Source organism: Fulmarus glacialis, unplaced genomic scaffold (genome assembly GCF_000690835.1).
Source record: "Fulmarus glacialis isolate BGI_N327 unplaced genomic scaffold, ASM69083v1 scaffold11415, whole genome shotgun sequence".
Taxonomy (NCBI): domain Eukaryota; kingdom Metazoa; phylum Chordata; class Aves; order Procellariiformes; family Procellariidae; genus Fulmarus; species Fulmarus glacialis.
The window spans coordinates 903-16,501 of record NW_009213701.1 but is presented as its reverse complement, the minus strand read 5'-3'; the positions used below and the strand labels follow the sequence as shown (position 1 = coordinate 16,501).

At 37.1% G+C, this 15,599-nt stretch overlaps 1 protein-coding gene across 1 annotated transcript; it reads right to left on the bottom strand.

The window, feature by feature from the left end:
• Positions 1–250: 250 nt before the first annotated feature.
• Positions 251–14,612, bottom strand: LOC104077154 (protein Hook homolog 3; the record flags this gene model as incomplete). The annotated part of the gene is made up of 8 exons (XM_009578280.1): positions 251–477; positions 2,034–2,105; positions 2,224–2,328; positions 5,056–5,156; positions 7,188–7,270; positions 8,072–8,106; positions 13,705–13,792; positions 14,472–14,612. Coding segments are annotated over 8 exons (766 nt in total), but the record flags the coding sequence as incomplete, so codon positions are not given.
• Between the last annotated feature and the right edge of the window lie 987 nt (positions 14,613–15,599).

Here is a 15,599-nt window from a genome sequence, read left to right as displayed (position 1 = left end):
CAGCCCATATGAGGCTTTTCATAAGAGACCAGGCTTCATACGAATAAGACTCTGTTATTATACAGCACTCTTCTAGATGTTTTCAAAACTTTGGCACATTCAAAAAATGCAGAGAGAGAGAGAGAGGGAGAGAGAGAGATGGACTCTAAAAAATATAAGCAAAGGGCATTATAGAACAATGAGAAACCATAGTAAAACCCTTTCCTGAACTGTAAAATAAAAGCAGTAACAAGGAAGAAAGAGAAAGGATGCTGGTTGATTTTCCTTGAATGTTGTCACTTGCAACAGAAGTGGCCTGGATCACAAAGCAGTTTTCTTTCTAAGGGCAAGGCTTCTCTACCTTGCTGTTGCTGGCTGGACATGACCAGGGTAAGATCTCCTTGTGCTCGTGGCTTGCCTTTGTCTAGCCAGGAAGGACTGTCCTGAGCCTGTACTAGCCAGTCTATCTTCTGCTGCTTTTTTATGCAGAGTCATTCCCTATGGACAAAGAGAAACTTCTCAGTGAATACCAACACATAACACTGAACAACTTTACTCATTCACTTTTTGTTTATTATCTCCTTCTTCACCAATACTGACTAAGCTATTTTGAATTTCAAACACGAAGCATCATATTTTCAAGGATAAAGCTAAGATACTCTTCCGAATTCTTTGTGTGTTGTTCTTTTTTTTTTCTCTCCGCCCCTGCCCCCCACCCCCCAAAGTCATTGTCCAGGTTTGGAGTAACTGTTGAGAGGCAGGTCCCCCAGTGTCCCAGAGCTGAACATATGCTTCTCCACATAAACGTACGGTAACTGGATGACTATTTTCAAAAGTGCTTCCTCTCCCCACCCTGGCCCCCTTCAGCATGTTGAGCTAGAAGAGTAATTATTTTCAGAAGTAAAGTAAAGTATTGTCTTCCTCTGTGAAAATACCAGCCCAAAATGCAGAAGCATATCTTGAGAGAAAGTATGTTTTCAGCAGGGTAAATGCAAGGAGGTAATGAGGGAAGCTGTGATGGGTTGTGTAGTTGTGTATAAAAGCAGAGGCTAATTATAGAAAGACAGACAAAGGTATCAATGCTCATTTTAGTGTTCATGAGAGGCTGTTGAATCACAGCTCTTAGCTCAGGCTTGTCTTCTGTTTGTCAGTGGGACTACTGTTACAAAATTGGTCAAGGACACTAGTCTCTTGAAAATGCCTTCAATATTTAAAGGATTCAAACACTCTGCTTAAGTACCATTTTTGGCTTACTATTCATGGACATAACAAGAACGTAGAACAGCAAGAAGGAAACTCTTCCAAGGGAAGACAGAGAGGAGGAATTTGAACTCTATGATGAAGCAGAATGAAACATGAATGTTACACAAGTCAGGGATTCTTCCTATCTAAAGAACAGTTTCAATACAGCCACACTTGTCCAAGAAAAGTCTTGAACACTTTCGACAAAGGTGAAAAATCTCCCAGCACACAAGACCAGCAAAAACTGTATGACTGCACAGATCACTTCCTTATGGTTTGAATAATTTAAGTGAGGGTCTTGCCCCTGTGCTCGCCCTTTGCATGGGGCTAAACTTGCACCCAAGTTAAAGGGGTTGTTTCTCAGAGTGCTTACTGCAGCAAGTAAGCTGTATTACTTTTCTTGTGCCCCTTCATTAGAAACAACTGGAAGATTGGAGAGTGGAGAATCAAAGAAGAACGTAAATTTGAGCACTGTAAGCCAGGATAACTGAAGGGCTGGAATTACAAAACAGTAATCTGAGGTATCCTTCCCTCTAGAAAGTGCCATTTCTGGTTTTAAAACTTGAAAATAATGAACGCGTTCTTTTTCATTTACCCCAAGGTTATCATAGGAACATACTCTTATATAGTGATAACTTAAAATTATTAAAAACCATTTGTTTCTCTGTCTGTGTGTTGGAAAATGCTTTTCGAACAAAAAACTGTAAATTAATGAATATTGTTATAAACAACCCAGAAACAAATAACATTACTAGTTTCTTCCTGTCTGTTTCTTTCTTTTTGTTTTAATAAAAAGTTTGGGAGATTCTTACCATATTGTACCAGGCACTAACAATAAATTTCTCCTCCATTTCTCTTTGACTTTTTGTTTTTTCATATTCTTTCTATAAAACAAACATCAAAAAAGCATACATTTAAAACCAAAGTATAATAAAAGTATTAGTCTACACTTAAAAAACAATGAGGAAATACGCATCTACCAGGAAACATGAGGATTACTACCTCCAATGAATGAAACATTCTGTCCCGCTCCTGCAACTGATTTTTCAAAGCCTGAATCTCAGGAGCTGCACCTTGGTTCTGCTTAGGATCTAAGGTGCGGATGACCTGTAAGAGAAAACCAGTTTGTTTTTAATTAAATCCTGCAAGAGCAATCTAATTGGAGGGAAAGACATCAAGGAAGTACAACCTCTTAAGTCAGGTTAAGAAATAAAAAAGTGACTTAAAACATGTCAGTGGTAAGAAATGACACTCCAAAATGCGAAACAGATGGATGTGCAGTTTTAAGAGGCTGACTCCTGTAAAACAACCTTGACAGCCAGCATGACAGAGGCTCTGCCTCTGAACATCAGCCATGATACATTAGAGCATCTGAACTGGCCTCTCTTTTACAGGACTGTGAAACAAAATTACCAATAAGAAAAAGTGACACCTAAGACTATCTCAGACTCACATATGCAGTTCCTACCCCTAGCTGCATTACTTTGGGGCCACAGTGGCAGAAACATTTTCTCAAAGATTCCTCTAATTCACTTATTGAGCTACCCGTCAATTCCTCCCGCTTGAGGAAGGACCGCTTTGGTCCTTATGGAAAGATGCTATGATCCACCTATCTGGGGTACACAGGTGCTGTCATTTCTAGATAGCTCTGTTAAGCCAAAAAGCATTCTGAGGTATTTGCATGATCATTATGTTACTAATAAGATGAAGGGACACCTGGTTATGTTTGTATGTGGCATCCATCACAGGTAGCATGAGTGCTAGCAAACACAGAGCTAAACCAAGAACAAATCCAGCAAAATGCCTAGATTCCTAAGCCTTTAATAGAAAATAGCTTAAAACTTTTTAACAACCTCTGGATATATTAGAAAGAGATTTCACATCTTTTGTATTTCTATCCATTTCAGAATCGTGTCCAGACGCTGAAAGAAAACAATGCTTTAAATTTTAGTAAGTCATTTTTACTGAATGGTACTCATGAAGGAAGATTCATAAAAGTGTATTATGTTTCTAAGAAAACACACATTAGACCTGGATACAGTTTCTACAGTGGAAGGCTATAATGATTGTACTCATCTTCACAAAAAAAAAAAAACCAAAACTGAAAGTTGGTAAGATCACAAAAAGCTAACCTAATGAAAATAATTAATGCTACTGTTGTATAAAACACCCTATAGTAATACAGTACATACAAATAAAACAATCTTATTGAAAAGGGAAATTGTGACTCTGCCTTTCACTGGAATACTCTGAGACACAGTCAGCAACATAAGATGTAAAAAAAAAAAAAAAAAAATTAAAAATTATTTGGTTAGATTTCCTGAAGACTTTTGCAACATCTCACAAGAAGTCATTGAGGAAACTACACAAAAGTAAAGAAAGGAAGCGTAAAGTCTTGCCAAATTAGGAACCTACTTACAGATTCTAATTCAACGATACACAGCCATAGTAAAGATCTTGATACTACCATGATCAGATGAACAAAGACACTGGTATGCTTTTGAGAAACTCAAATAAAATATCAAGGTATAGTAAGAGAAGAAATGGGACTATGATTGAAACCACAATATTGCCATTTCAAAGCTGGTAGTATACCCACATCCTCAATATCATACTTAAATATTAGCCACCTTCTCAACAGAAGCATATATATTAAACAGTAAAAGCAAAGAGAATGCTGAACGTCATCAGAGAAATGTAACAGCTCTCAAAGGTGGTTCAGTTAAAAAGATCACTTTACTTGAAAAAAGCATCAATAAAAGAGTCCATATTGAAACAGTTTCTAAACCAGTTAGCTAAACTAGAACATGAATAGAAATCAGGGGCAAAAGATGAACAAAGAAAGCAAAATCAAATTTAAATTGGTAAAGATGGCTCTGGCACATATGTAATTACCTCTGCCTGTAAATTCTGAGCCCCTCAAAAAGAATAAACAATTTATGTGAGCAATTAGGACCTGATGAAATCTGAAGTAGCTAAAAGTTATATTTATAAAAAAGTGTATCAAATTATTTGCTCCAGGCAAGACGGACATTACTGACTGAGCACCACAAGAAGCCTACACCATCTAGAAACACACATAAGCAGATCCAGCCACCTGTGAAGGAAAGAACCCCAAACTTCCCTTTCCCTCTCTGCCAAACTGATAAAACCAGAGTTTGTTGGTCCAACTGTGCCTGTACTTGATGTTACTAAGCTATATTTGTGTGTTCAAAGAGGTGGAACTCTTCATGACAACTGTGCCAGAAGTCCCAGCACAAATGCCAATTAAAGAGTACTTCTGCTCACAGGGCTTCCTTCCCTTGAGTTAGTTTAGATGGGTGGTTCTCCAATTCTAAAATACAGCACAGCTATTTCGGTTATTTCTATACCACCAGTTCTAGTACAGACACTGCTTTAGCTGATCTATACATTTGTCACTCAGAGACAGAGGTCCGGCAGAATTTCCGCAAAGAAATAGTTTATCACAGCATTACAAAGGGTTTAACACCCTCTCCTTGTCACCAGCTGACATGAAAACGTGCTCAACAAGGTTTGTCTGGGTAACTATCAAAAATCTGTAGCAGTGGGTATTTGTACAGAGGCATCAGAAGGGCTTATGGATAGGTAGCAAAAGGGGATAGTCATGAACAGAAAATCAGGGTAAAATCTTCTGTAGAACTAATCAGTATTAGGTACTATAACGGTAAGAAGATACAAAAAACTCATTGGGCCTTCCTTCTCTTTTACTTGCTAGTGTGTATACAGATACCTCCTTTATTTTTATTTCTGCAGAATGGACATGTGGTGCAGTCTGTCAGAGAGGGATCATTAACGTGGAACACATATACTTACACTTTTGGCCTTTTCCAAATACTTTTTGTATCGCTCTTCCATTTGCTTCATTTCCTCCTCCTTTTTCCGTAAAGCTTCTTGCAATTCTTCAATTTTGAGTGCTTTATGTCAGGAGATGCACACGTTGGAAAATAAGATAATTATATTATGTTTGTTTTCATGTTTTTCAACAGACATTTAAGGCACAGTTAGAATTTATTTCAGTTAAGAAAAGCTAATATAAGGATCCTGATGTAGCAGATACCATAATTTTAACTACTGAACAGCTCAGAAACACATTAAAAATGTGTACTCCTATCTATCATGAGATGGCTGTTTTGTACACAAATTTTGCTTTTTTTAAAATCATGAAAAAATAGAGAAATGGAATCATAAATCAATCCCATTACTGAACACACTTAGAAAATTAGTTTACTAATGAATTACATGCTCCATAATATCTTGGTATTGTAACTCAGATAAATATGAGTTTTCCTATTTTATGTAAGAGGAATAATTCTTAACAGGCACAACTCTTGCTTAAATCTGCTAAACTGTAACACTGGACACAATTTATCAGGCTTGCGACATGAATATACTCAATTTAGTTTTTCCCCCACGTTTTCTTAAGCAGCAATGCAGACCAGTAGGAAAATTTCATTGCACAGCCTTTTCCTGTGTTGATGTAAGAATATGTGAAGCCACTATTGCTTATACATCTTCTATACATCTTCTCAGATCTCAAAAAAAAAAAAAAAAAAAAAAATTCAATTGCATCATCCTGGATCAAATAGCATATAACATTGACATTTGGTTCTCAGACAATGTTAGATAATTGGCAACCCTCAGTCCATCTGTTTTGCAGCCTCATTTTGAAATGTTCTTTCATGTTTTTCCTACAGTTTTCTCTCTAAGCACCTGGAAAACAGTAAACTGGTAACAGGACCAAGTAAGAATTTCATTGATCAGTAAGAGGACCAATAGCAGATAGTCTCCAAGATTGCAAGAATCCATTTTTCAAAATATGCTATGATTCTTGTACAATGCCCAAGCATTTTGGCCATATCCAGGATAGTTAAAAGAATCTGAAAAAATAATTCACAGACATTTCCTGAGCATGGAAAGAAAGGAAGAAGGTACAACTATTTTTATTTTACCAAGACAAAAGTTCAGACCCAGATTTTTAAAAAGCAACTTGTAATTTCAGTAAACTAACTACAGAAGCCTTAATATGCCCTGATGTTTAGAAGCTAGTGAGTTAGAAAACTTGCACTGAAAAGTTATTACACTTGCACTGAAGCTCATCAAGTATGACACGATTGTGTGTTTATTAGCTACTCATGAAGTCCCTGGACCCCATTTCCAAGTGTTCTAATATTTCCTAAGACATGGAACTTATAACATATTCTACAGTTTTAGCTCAACACAAATGAAAATTCTTTTTGGATACACAATGTATGTAATGAATACTGAACTGATATTTCTATCTTCCTCGATCTCTTTATGAATAAATTCACTTTGGCACAAACCAGAAAAGCTGCCATTGGTTGCAATCTTTTACCTTTTCTATAATAAGTAGGCTTGGAAAAAACCAATCTACCTCCTTCAACACTTCTCACAAAAAAAGTAGCATTAAAGTGCTAAAAAACAACTGGATGCTGGGTTCTGGATACCATCTGAGCAATATGACATATATCCTACAGCATCTTTGACCAGTGTCTGAAAATTTTCTCAAATTATAACACAGTTCTGAAAACACAATGAAGGAATAGATATTGGTAGTAAAAATGACCTCCTAAATTAGGCAGCAAGGATCTCCTAAATTAGGGTCTTAGGAGACAGGACAATTCTGAACAGCTGAGGTTCAATGACAGGTATAACAGTGACTCGGTATTTCTATGGCCATTGTCATTTCCTACTACGGTGGTCTCTAAAATGTGATCCCCTGCATTTCAAGTGTTAGAAGCATCTTTTAGGTCACCATTGCTTCCAGAGAAATTAACAACACACACAGAGAAATTAACAACACACATATCACTGCCATTTAAAATGTACATTTTGTTTATCTTGCACCTCCTGTAGGTATTATAATTACAGACCTTGCCCATGAAATTATTTACAAAGAAAAGAAATGGACTGCATAGGTAACTCACAACTGTTATTGCATCTTGGTTCCAAATCCTCAATAATAGCTCGTTTCTTCTGTAGCTCATTGTTAGCTTCATGGAGCTTCTCACTGTTACAAACCATAAAAGCACATATTGTTTTCCCAGTATTATTACTGTGCTTGAATGAATATTAAGCAATACAAAAAATCCTCAGATAGTGATATATTTCTGAGAGCACAATTGATTTTTGCTGTGGGGCATGAGGACAAATTACAATGTCACTGTGGAAATATTTGTTAAATAAGCTGAAAAACATTACGGTATATGGAGAACTGTAACAACAAACAGTTTAATTCCCAGTAATTATAAATTTAATTTAGAATTTACAGTTAATTGTACAATGCGTGCCTACAATGAATACTCATAATTGAGATTACATTGAGAAAGAATGCTAAACCCAAAGGCAACAGAAACTACTTTTTTTATTGCAAGCCAGTCAAAAAGCAAACAGCTCTTTGCATTTTAGGGAAGTAAAAGAGGGCAGAAATAGCAGAACAAAATGATAACACTTCCTAAAATGTTAGCTTTTAGCCATAATATATACTAAAAAGTAAACAAATTAATTTTGTTTACATGCTTTCCTCAAAACAGAATTACTTACTCCTCTTGAGTGAAGATTTACACAATGTTAAGCAAAGTTTTCTAACCACCACAAAATGATGGTTCCTTCATCGCTCTTATTCCTTTCACAAGAGTTTTCTATGAGATGAAAATAGTATCTGAACAGCAGATTCCCAAACATTCCTGTGTTATCTAATTTCTCTTAGTTGTATATTTTCCAGAAGCGTGATTAATGACTGTCTGACTTCCTTACCATATGGAAAACATAATTTCAAACAGCAAACAAAATAGGCAAACAAAATACTTACAGATGTTCTTCAAGTTTCTTTTTCAGAAGAATTGACTAAAATAGAAAGTTAAATGTTTTATTTTAATATATTGCAGAGAATTAACATAATTTCAAAATTATTTTAAAACATACAATTTTGACATTCTAACCAAAATCCAACTTTTTACTTCACTCAGTTTTAGATCACAACTGTAAAGCCACCCTCTGTGGTAGCAATCCTTCTCTCCACAGCTGTGTGACTTTCCTGAAATTGGAGAGCTTTATAACTTTACAAATATTTTCCCAGGAACTAGATCAATAAAAGCAAGATCCATAAACAAAAAAATTCTATGGCAGTTGTTTTAATTTCTTCAGTACTTCTGTAATTAGACTTAATAAATTAATCTGAAATTGGAAAGTGCAGCAAAATTTGCTAGAAGAGCTGTCCTACCAATATTGCAATGCAATTTGTATGAAGACATGTAGCAAGCCAGTTGAAGTAAATTCCTGCCCCCATAGAAACTAGAGGGAGTAGAGTGTTTCTGACTGGACTATAAAAGAAATTTTACCCTTTTTCTGTTTCTCATCTTTATTGATTACAGACACGTAAAAATTATCATACAACTTACAGTGTTCCACTTTCTGGTTAAATCACATTTAGATAAGCTCTTTGAATAAAAGCTTCAAAGTAAATTTTATTTTAATTTTAAACTCACTTCATACACAGTGAGTATCTTTCAAAAAACCAAACCCAATAAATGTCTATAAACTGAAAGTAGTGTTAAGTAAATAGAAAGCCATACTCACAATAGCCTTGAGCAGAAGCCCATGCCAAGAAACAGAGATCACATTAGTATAAAGCAAAACAGCAGCCAAGAGAAGAAACTATTTAGAAAGTCATGAACAGAAAAAGTTAAAGCTATGCATTTTTTCACACATGCGCATTTTTCTCCTCTGTTCTCATGAGCAGTTTCATCCTGTAACATTTTCTAAAACATACCACTAAAAACAAAAATATAAAAACAGTAAAGAAGCATATTTGTAAATCATTGTGTTTAAACCAGAATTTCAAAGGAGAGCAACTGCTATTTTGGAAAGTCATTTTATAACAAAAATCATACAAATAACAAAACAGGAGAAAATATGCAGTCTGTTGGGCTACAACCAAAATTAAGAGATACGTGTGTTTTTGTGAAGTGATACTGGATTGTGTTACTGCCACACTGATTGAATACAAGACAAATGTAAAATACTTAAATCAGAAACTACCTTTTTGGTTGGTGTTTATCCAGTACCAATCACATTGGAGGACTAACATGTGACTGATGGTCCAGAATGCCATCAAAATATAAGATAAAATCATCAACAAAATTACTTCATTGCTTTTTCTCCAACGGTCTTTCAACAAAGGTTTAGACATCTGGCCAACAGGGACAATTACTGTGTGCGCCCAAAAAAGCTTTTAGCTTTGTTATAGTGTAAATACTTCAAAATATGGTCTTTCATCACATTCCTGGGTCATGGTTTTTCATTATTTCAAAGTTGGATTTTCTTATCGCACTGTAAGAAGTCGGGGGGGAGCATGTAAAAACAAGCCAGCATGTCTCTACTGACTTCAGAGTCAGAAATTTGTAGCAGCTAAGGATCTGCAGGTTTTGACCATTTGGTGTTTTTCTTTTCCAGTCCTTTGAACAACTGCAGCAACGTCACCTTTTCTGTAACAATAAATGTTTGTGTGCATCTTTCCTGATCACAAAGCATTTGAACTGACACTATCACTTTGATCATTTAGGGGATTGTTGGTTGGTTTGGACAAGAAAGGAAAAAGTTGGCAGCAGTGCCCATCTTCCTAAGATAAGAAAATAAAAATTGAACTCAGCTTTTCTTTTGCGATCCTTGTATTGCACTTGGCTTTAGCTTGGAACAGACACAACTACTTCTCAACATTGATTTCACTATATATTTTCATATATATTATTTTCATGGTACCAGCATTGTTGTGGGAGTAACCCCTCTCCCATCTAGACAGATCATGTGTTCTCACGAGCAAGAAACTAACAATGATAAACAGCACACACAATTAAAAGAAGCAGGACTGAGTTCACCCAGAGTAATTTACCCAAGACACGAGATTAGGAAAAAGAATAAAAGGTAAAATGTGCAATTTTAGCCACCCAAAGATCATGTATATACTTGTAGCAAGGCAGATAAATTAAAATAAATTACTCTAAAAATGCGCAAACATTACTTTTTTTTTTGTTTTAAGTCTCAGTCAGCTTTAAAGCCACATATCCAAATCCCCTGCTCCTAAGAAGTAATTACTATAATTGTTGTTCTCTCATAGGAAGACCAGTCTCTTAAAAAAAAATCCCAAATACAAAAAAAAGCTTTATCTAATTTTGAACTAGTTTTACATTTAACTTAATTCAAATGTTTTATCTGTTCATAATAGAAGAACATCTCTACAACAAAACTGTAAAAATCAGCAAATGCACACTGGCTATTTTGCTTTTTCCTCCCAGTGCTACCAAGTTCCACTTACAAAACACAGGAAAAAAATACTTAGTATGGTGTGGTTTTAGAAAACAGGTATCCTCCCCAGTATTTAATTGTTATCTTTCTTTTACATCAAAAAACCCACAGAAATAAAGCATTTTTGCTGGAAATTTCTTTCATGCTTAAACAAGCCAAAGGAACAGGTCTGTCCCCTTTTTGAGGAAAACGTTTGGTTCTGTTCTGCATGTTAAGGCCACAGGCAGATGGCTAGGCTCTGGCTTGAGGTTAAGCTAACTTATCAGGGTGAGGGAAACTACGGCACATGACTTGAGAAAACTGCTTGATGAGACTGGTAATGCTGTGTGAAGATGACAAAAATTATAAATAGCACCGTTAGGGATAGTCAGATTTCACAGACGCTAAGAGTAATCATAGAATCATAGAATAGTTTGGGTTGGAAGGGACCTTGAAAGGTCATCTAGTCCAACCCCACTTCTGTGGGCAGGAACATCTTCAACTAGGTCAGGTTGCTCAGAGCCCCGTCCAGCCTGACCTTGAATGTTTCCAGGGATGGGGCATCTACCACCTCTCTGGGCAACCTGTCCAGTGTTTCACCAAATGAGCAAACTGGCAAAACTTCACAGGTAACCGAACAGGTAACAGAATTCTGGGGACCTTTTAGGGAAGTGCCAAGTCAGGAGGACTTAGTAACTGTATCAGTAACAGCATATAAGGCCAAGATTGCGTATGTAACAGTACGAGAAACACCAGATGTGGTATGGATTTAGCAAGACTAGGTCCAGTGGAGTAAAAGTAACTAAAGGCAGGTTGTTTATATAGGAAGGGATTAAGGCAGAGCATGGGAGAACAAGGATGACAAAAGAGAGCGATAATAAGGCATGCAAATGGTGTAGTCGAAGCTGTTCAGGGTACCTGTTGAGCAGCCCTGCACATGACCACTGCATTCTGGAGGACAATAAATCACACCTGCTATTCTGACCACACCAGGCATGTCTGAGTTGATTCTGTAGTATGCAAGACTAGGGTAAGGAGGCCTTTCCCTGGCTAGCAAGACAACAGCCAGGATGGACTAATCATGCATCCCAACAGGATGTGTCAGTGCCCATTACAGGCCTAATGGCACTGATATCTTCCCAACATCTGCCTTCCACTGCACTTCAATACAAAATCAAAACTGCTTCCCCATGTGGACCTTGGCAAGCAGCATGTACCATTGCAATGATACTTGCCTGCGTTAGGATAGTGCTTTTACTACTTTTTAGGCAAGCCTAAAAATTACTTCAACTTTGAAAACAAACAAAACTAAAAAAACAAAAAACCCCAAGCCCTCATCATTTCTGGACTGAATACAAACGGGATCTTCAGTTTTCTGGATTCTGCATATTTACAGTATAAGTATACAAAAATACTGATTTAAGTGCATTATTGCAGAAAAGCAGTGAAAAACAGAGGAAACATGCTGAAAATTATGCATCAATGAGCTATAAGCCATGTCTCTCCTTATCCTTTTTCTCATCCTTCTGAAGAATCACTCCTTTTGTAAGGATATCTTAAGGATAGCTCAGGTGGACCCAGCCCAACTTCCATCTGCTTGAGCAGCTGGCTGTAACTTTGAGGTTTGCTCTACTTTGTGTGGGAGACTGGATGAGGTCTCCATAGCTTCAGAGGTTCTTGCAGCCTCAATACTTCTCTGAGTCTACGCTCCCTCTTTTGCTTCTTCAAGAATAAATTAAATCCTACACACCGAAGTCAGCAAAACAGGCCATGGGATTAGTGCCTATAAAGCACCACTGGAATGGTCAGACCTACACAGAAGCCAGCAATTGCATCATGAACTTGCCAGCTCTGATTTGACAAGGGCTGCCTGGTACACACAGTAGGCTGTACCATGGCATTGTGATGGTGGTGTTTTGCTGTTAACAGAATCATCTCAAATGATGCCTACATAGGCTGCAACCAGTCCTGTAAGTAAGCCGCAGATACGTCCTAAATTACTGTCCAAACCATAGCCTCAAAAAGGGATACAATTACAATTGCAGTAAATAAAGCTGAATTCAATTAGACAGAGATCATTTACAATACTCAATATCTGAGAATAATTTTTTCATATTCTTGCTCACCCTGAAAAATCTGATTTTCGCCAATAACCAAGAAAACAAAGAATATCTCAGAATCACATAATAGTATGGACCTATTTTAAAATGCATTCTAAAATGCATTCTAAGTTACTTAGGAAAATAATCTTATTTGAGCTCGACTAGGTGTTTTACTTTCATACTGTTTATTCTGAAAATTAAAAGGACCAGCTAAACTAAACACGCTCTTAAATGAAAATAAGCAGCTAGTAAAAACTTCAGTGTTTTATATAAATTAGTTAAAACAAAACCACAAAGATAGAAAGCAACACATTACAACTTGTTGCCAATTAGCAACACAATACACTGAGATTGTGAGCATACACTGTGCATGTACAGTCCAGCAAATCACTGCTTTCAAGAAAGTTCTAGAGCTTCTTCTCTCAAACACAGGAGATGGCAAACACAATTTTTGAGTGGAAGACTGAAAGTTGTTTTCCACACTAACTCTGCCACGTGTATTCCTACATTAAAAATAAAGTTAACTCTGTATACAGAAACAGAAAATGCCGCATTATGTTGAGGGCCTAATTGTTTGACTTTTTTTCAGTTTTGGCCTGCCTGGCTTCTTGCATTATGAGATACATTTACATCCACAATTACAGAGCTTCCACTGGCAGCAAAGGCCTTCACTTTCATTACGAAAACTAAACCAAAAATAACTTCAGATAGTTTACTAAGACATAGAGAATTAACATTTCCTTAATTCCCTGCAAAACTCTCTATTGTAATTAATTAATTTTAATGCTAAGTTTACTATTGGAACAGACACAATTCATCAGCTAAAACATATCTGATACCTTCTCTATGTAGGATGATTTTCTATTCTAGACAAATGTCTTACTATGTCTTATATCCTATTTAGAGAAGCACGATTTAGTGCTAAGACCATACGAGTAAATATGGAAAACTATCAGAAATCTCCATTTGCATATTTCTTTTACATATTTTTTTACAAAAAGCTCAAAGTTTCAAAAATGGTAACTACTTGAATGTAAGCTTGATGTACATTTCTACTTACATCTTCAGCTTTTGAACCTTGATCCTGCAAAGATTTTTGTAGTTCTTCAACCTGGGACTGCACTTCTAGAAGTCTCTGATTTACCAATCTAGGAAAGAGATAACACTTTGTTTTTCAGAAAAAAACACACAAGTGCAATAGGAAGCCTGAGATTTTTAGTGTCCAATGTTTTCAGGTCATCTACACAAGAGATGCAATACTGTATTTTATTCACAGAAAATTTACAACAGTAGTTAGAGCATACAGCAGTTCCAGAGATTATAGTCTGTAGTCATACAGAACATTCTGATACTCTTCCAAGATAATGTAAATGCATGTATTAAGAAATCATTTCTATATACATGAAGCAAGAGTTTATAACAGTCAGTTTTACTGTGTAAGAGCTACTAGTTTACTGCTTTTACACAGTCACGGAATCCTATAAAACTGTGTTTTAATTTCTGCCTACTGCCTCTTGCCCTGTTACTGGGCATCACTGAGAAGAGTCTAGCTCCATCTCCTTTAGATCCTCCCATCAGGTATTTATAATCATTGATAAGATCCGCGCTAAGCCTTCTCTTTTCCAGGCTACATAGTCTCTATCCCTCAGACTCTCCTCATAAAAGATGCTGCAATCCTGTAATCACATCCTTGTGGCCTTTCACTTGACTGACTCCAGTAAGTCCATGTCTTTCTTGTAACGGGGAGGCCAGTATTGGACACAGTACAGTCAAAATTATATGGCATTGTTAGAAAAGTCAATTGAAATAGAAGACAAAACTTCTTACCTGTTTTCTGTCTCCAGTTCATTCTTCCGTAAGTTTGCATCATCAAGAAGGCTCTGCAACAAGGCGATCTTTTCATTGTCAGAACCTTCTTGGTTCAACTTTAACATCTTGTTCTCATGCTGAAGGCGAATGAGTTTCTCCCTAAACACATAAAATACGATTTTGTAGAAAAAAGTATGCCAATCTCTATAAAGAAGAAAACAGTTTACCACAGGAGGTATAAATACAACATAAAGACCATCTTTACCCATTTAAGGGAGACAGCTGAAACAACAATCATGTCTTCAAACCCCCAAATGCAATTCTGAATAAAGGAGTGGTAATTGCAGAAAGCACAACACAAGGAAATTGCCTGAGTGCCCCTATTAGATCTCAGAGTACAGCTGGACAGATTTATAGGTAGAATGTGGAGGATGCAAGCTTGGTGCCAAGTGTTAAAGGAGGTTGTAATCTGAGCTGTCACTGAACTACTGCATGAACCTGGGCAAGTCATTTATAACATTTTGGTCTGTTTCCATAGAATCATAAAATAATTTAGGTTGGAAAAGCGCCTCAGCTACACGTCTTTTAAATACCTCAAGGGATGGTGGCTCAACCACTTCCCTGGGCAGCCTGTTCCAATACTTGACAACCCTTTCAGTGAAGAAATCTTTCCTAATACCCAATCTAAACCCCCCCTGCCACAACTTGAGGCCATTTCCTCTTGTCCTATCATTTGTTACCTGGGAGAAGAGACCAACACCCACCTCGCTACAACCTCCTTCCAGGTAGCTGCAGAGAGCGATGTCTCCCCTGAGCCTCCTTTTCTCCAGGCTAAACAACCCCAGTTCCCTCAGCCGCTCCTCATAAGACTTGCCCTCTAGACCTTTCACCAGCTTCGTTGCCTGTCTTCGGATGCGCTCCAGCATCTCAATGTCTTTCTTGTAGTGAGGGGCCCAAAACTGAACACAGTATGCGAGGTGTGGCCTCACCAATGCCAAGTACAAAGGGACAATCACTTTCCTAGTCCTGCTGGCCATACTATTTCTCATACAAGCCAGGGTACTATTGGCCTTCTTGGCCACCTGGGCACACTGCCGGCTCATGTTCAGCTGGCTGTCGACCAACACCCCCAGGTCCTTTTCCTCT